The following is a 1,443-nucleotide window of genomic DNA, read 5'->3' on the forward strand; positions in this document are numbered from 1 at the left end:
CAAGTTAAGATGTTGTAGTCGTGGTAAGCAAGCCATAATTGGAGTGATCTCACCATAGAGCATGTTGATGCTGAGATCAAGCCTTCTTAGAAAGGTGAGATTGAATATGGAAGGAGGAATAGGACCGACCAACCCGACAGAACAATGATCCAAGGCTGTGACTCTGTCATGGTGCTTGAAGCTGCACGAGACCCCTTCCCATAAGCAAAAGTTGTTGGTGGCATTCCATGACCTTGCGAAAATGGTCGGAGGATCCACTTTGCTTTGCTTTAGAAACTGATTCTTGAACTCAACGAGTGATTCATAGTCTGTATTATTTCTTCCAATTGCTAACAATTGTTTGGAAGATAAACAAATACAGAAGAGAATAATTAAGAGTCTGATGACACCAATAACTTCCACCATTGAATATCAGTGATATGTATTTATATGCCAAGAAACTATGAATCTAACAAGAGAAAGAGAGCTACATCGCCACCTCTGCCTTTTTGAATTTATAAACAGAAGGGATAACTGCATACATAGTACTTGAAACACTGTTAATCACAAAACTAGTGGAATTCCACTCAATCACATAATTAATGCATTTTTGGAGTCACGATATGTCATGTTAAGTTTTTTTTCTTGACCGTTTCAGAATGAAATGATGGAGATCTACATTCCTTTCTATAATGTTTTATGAGAAAAAAAAATTGTCCTTTTTTTTTGCTTCTTATATATTAATCATTCCATATAATTTTTAAGATATGTTATTAATAATGATTAACAATATAAAATTTATACGAGAATCAAATTTCATCAATTTCTATGATAATTTATTTATTCATCAAAAATGAAAAAATTACCAATGATCAAGCATTGAATAATTTACCATTTTAAAATACTAGTTTTGTTAATAAATAACTGTCACCAATTAGAATCATCCAATGCATGCAATGCAATAGATCACCAATAACTCAAACATTAATTAAGATTTTCTGCTTTAAAGTCATAATTTGCTCCACCTATAATCATGATTTGAGCATTTAGCATGCAGATCAGAGCACATGAGGTTAATTTGATTTATTCTAGGCCTAACCGCACAACATTCTCAAACAGTGTGCACATTTCTTAAAGCACCAGTATAATCGAATTTCACATTTTGCTGCATTTGAAGGGTGTTAGTGCATATATTTTAGAATGTTTTAATGAATGATGAATATTTGGTCTTTACAGGTCTTTAGAGGTACTTTGAAAGTTTGGGTGGTCTTAAGTTAATGCATTTCTATTATTTATATTGACTAAGAAAGATATGCGACGACTCCTCAATCAACCAAACATTTAGTGCAAATGACTAATGACTAATGACTTCACGGCTCAGATGAGGTGACTGAGTTTTTATTTTCATATCTATCATTCCATATAATTTTTAAATTTAACAAATATTATTAATCATGATGAACA

General features: G+C 32.3%; 1 protein-coding gene across 1 annotated transcript in view; it reads right to left on the reverse strand.

Annotated features, from left to right (window-relative positions):
- The window catches only part of LOC110025981, a 25,539-nt gene that overhangs the window by 11,571 nt on the left and 12,525 nt on the right, over positions 1-1,443 (reverse strand). Inside the window, exon 3 of the mRNA XM_020726696.1 lies at positions 54-329. Coding sequence (XP_020582355.1) covers positions 54-329 — 276 coding nt within the window. The remainder of the gene's footprint in view (positions 1-53; positions 330-1,443) is intronic.

Source organism: Phalaenopsis equestris, unplaced genomic scaffold, assembly GCF_001263595.1.
Source record: "Phalaenopsis equestris unplaced genomic scaffold, ASM126359v1 Scaffold000347, whole genome shotgun sequence".
NCBI lineage: Eukaryota > Viridiplantae > Streptophyta > Magnoliopsida > Asparagales > Orchidaceae > Phalaenopsis > Phalaenopsis equestris.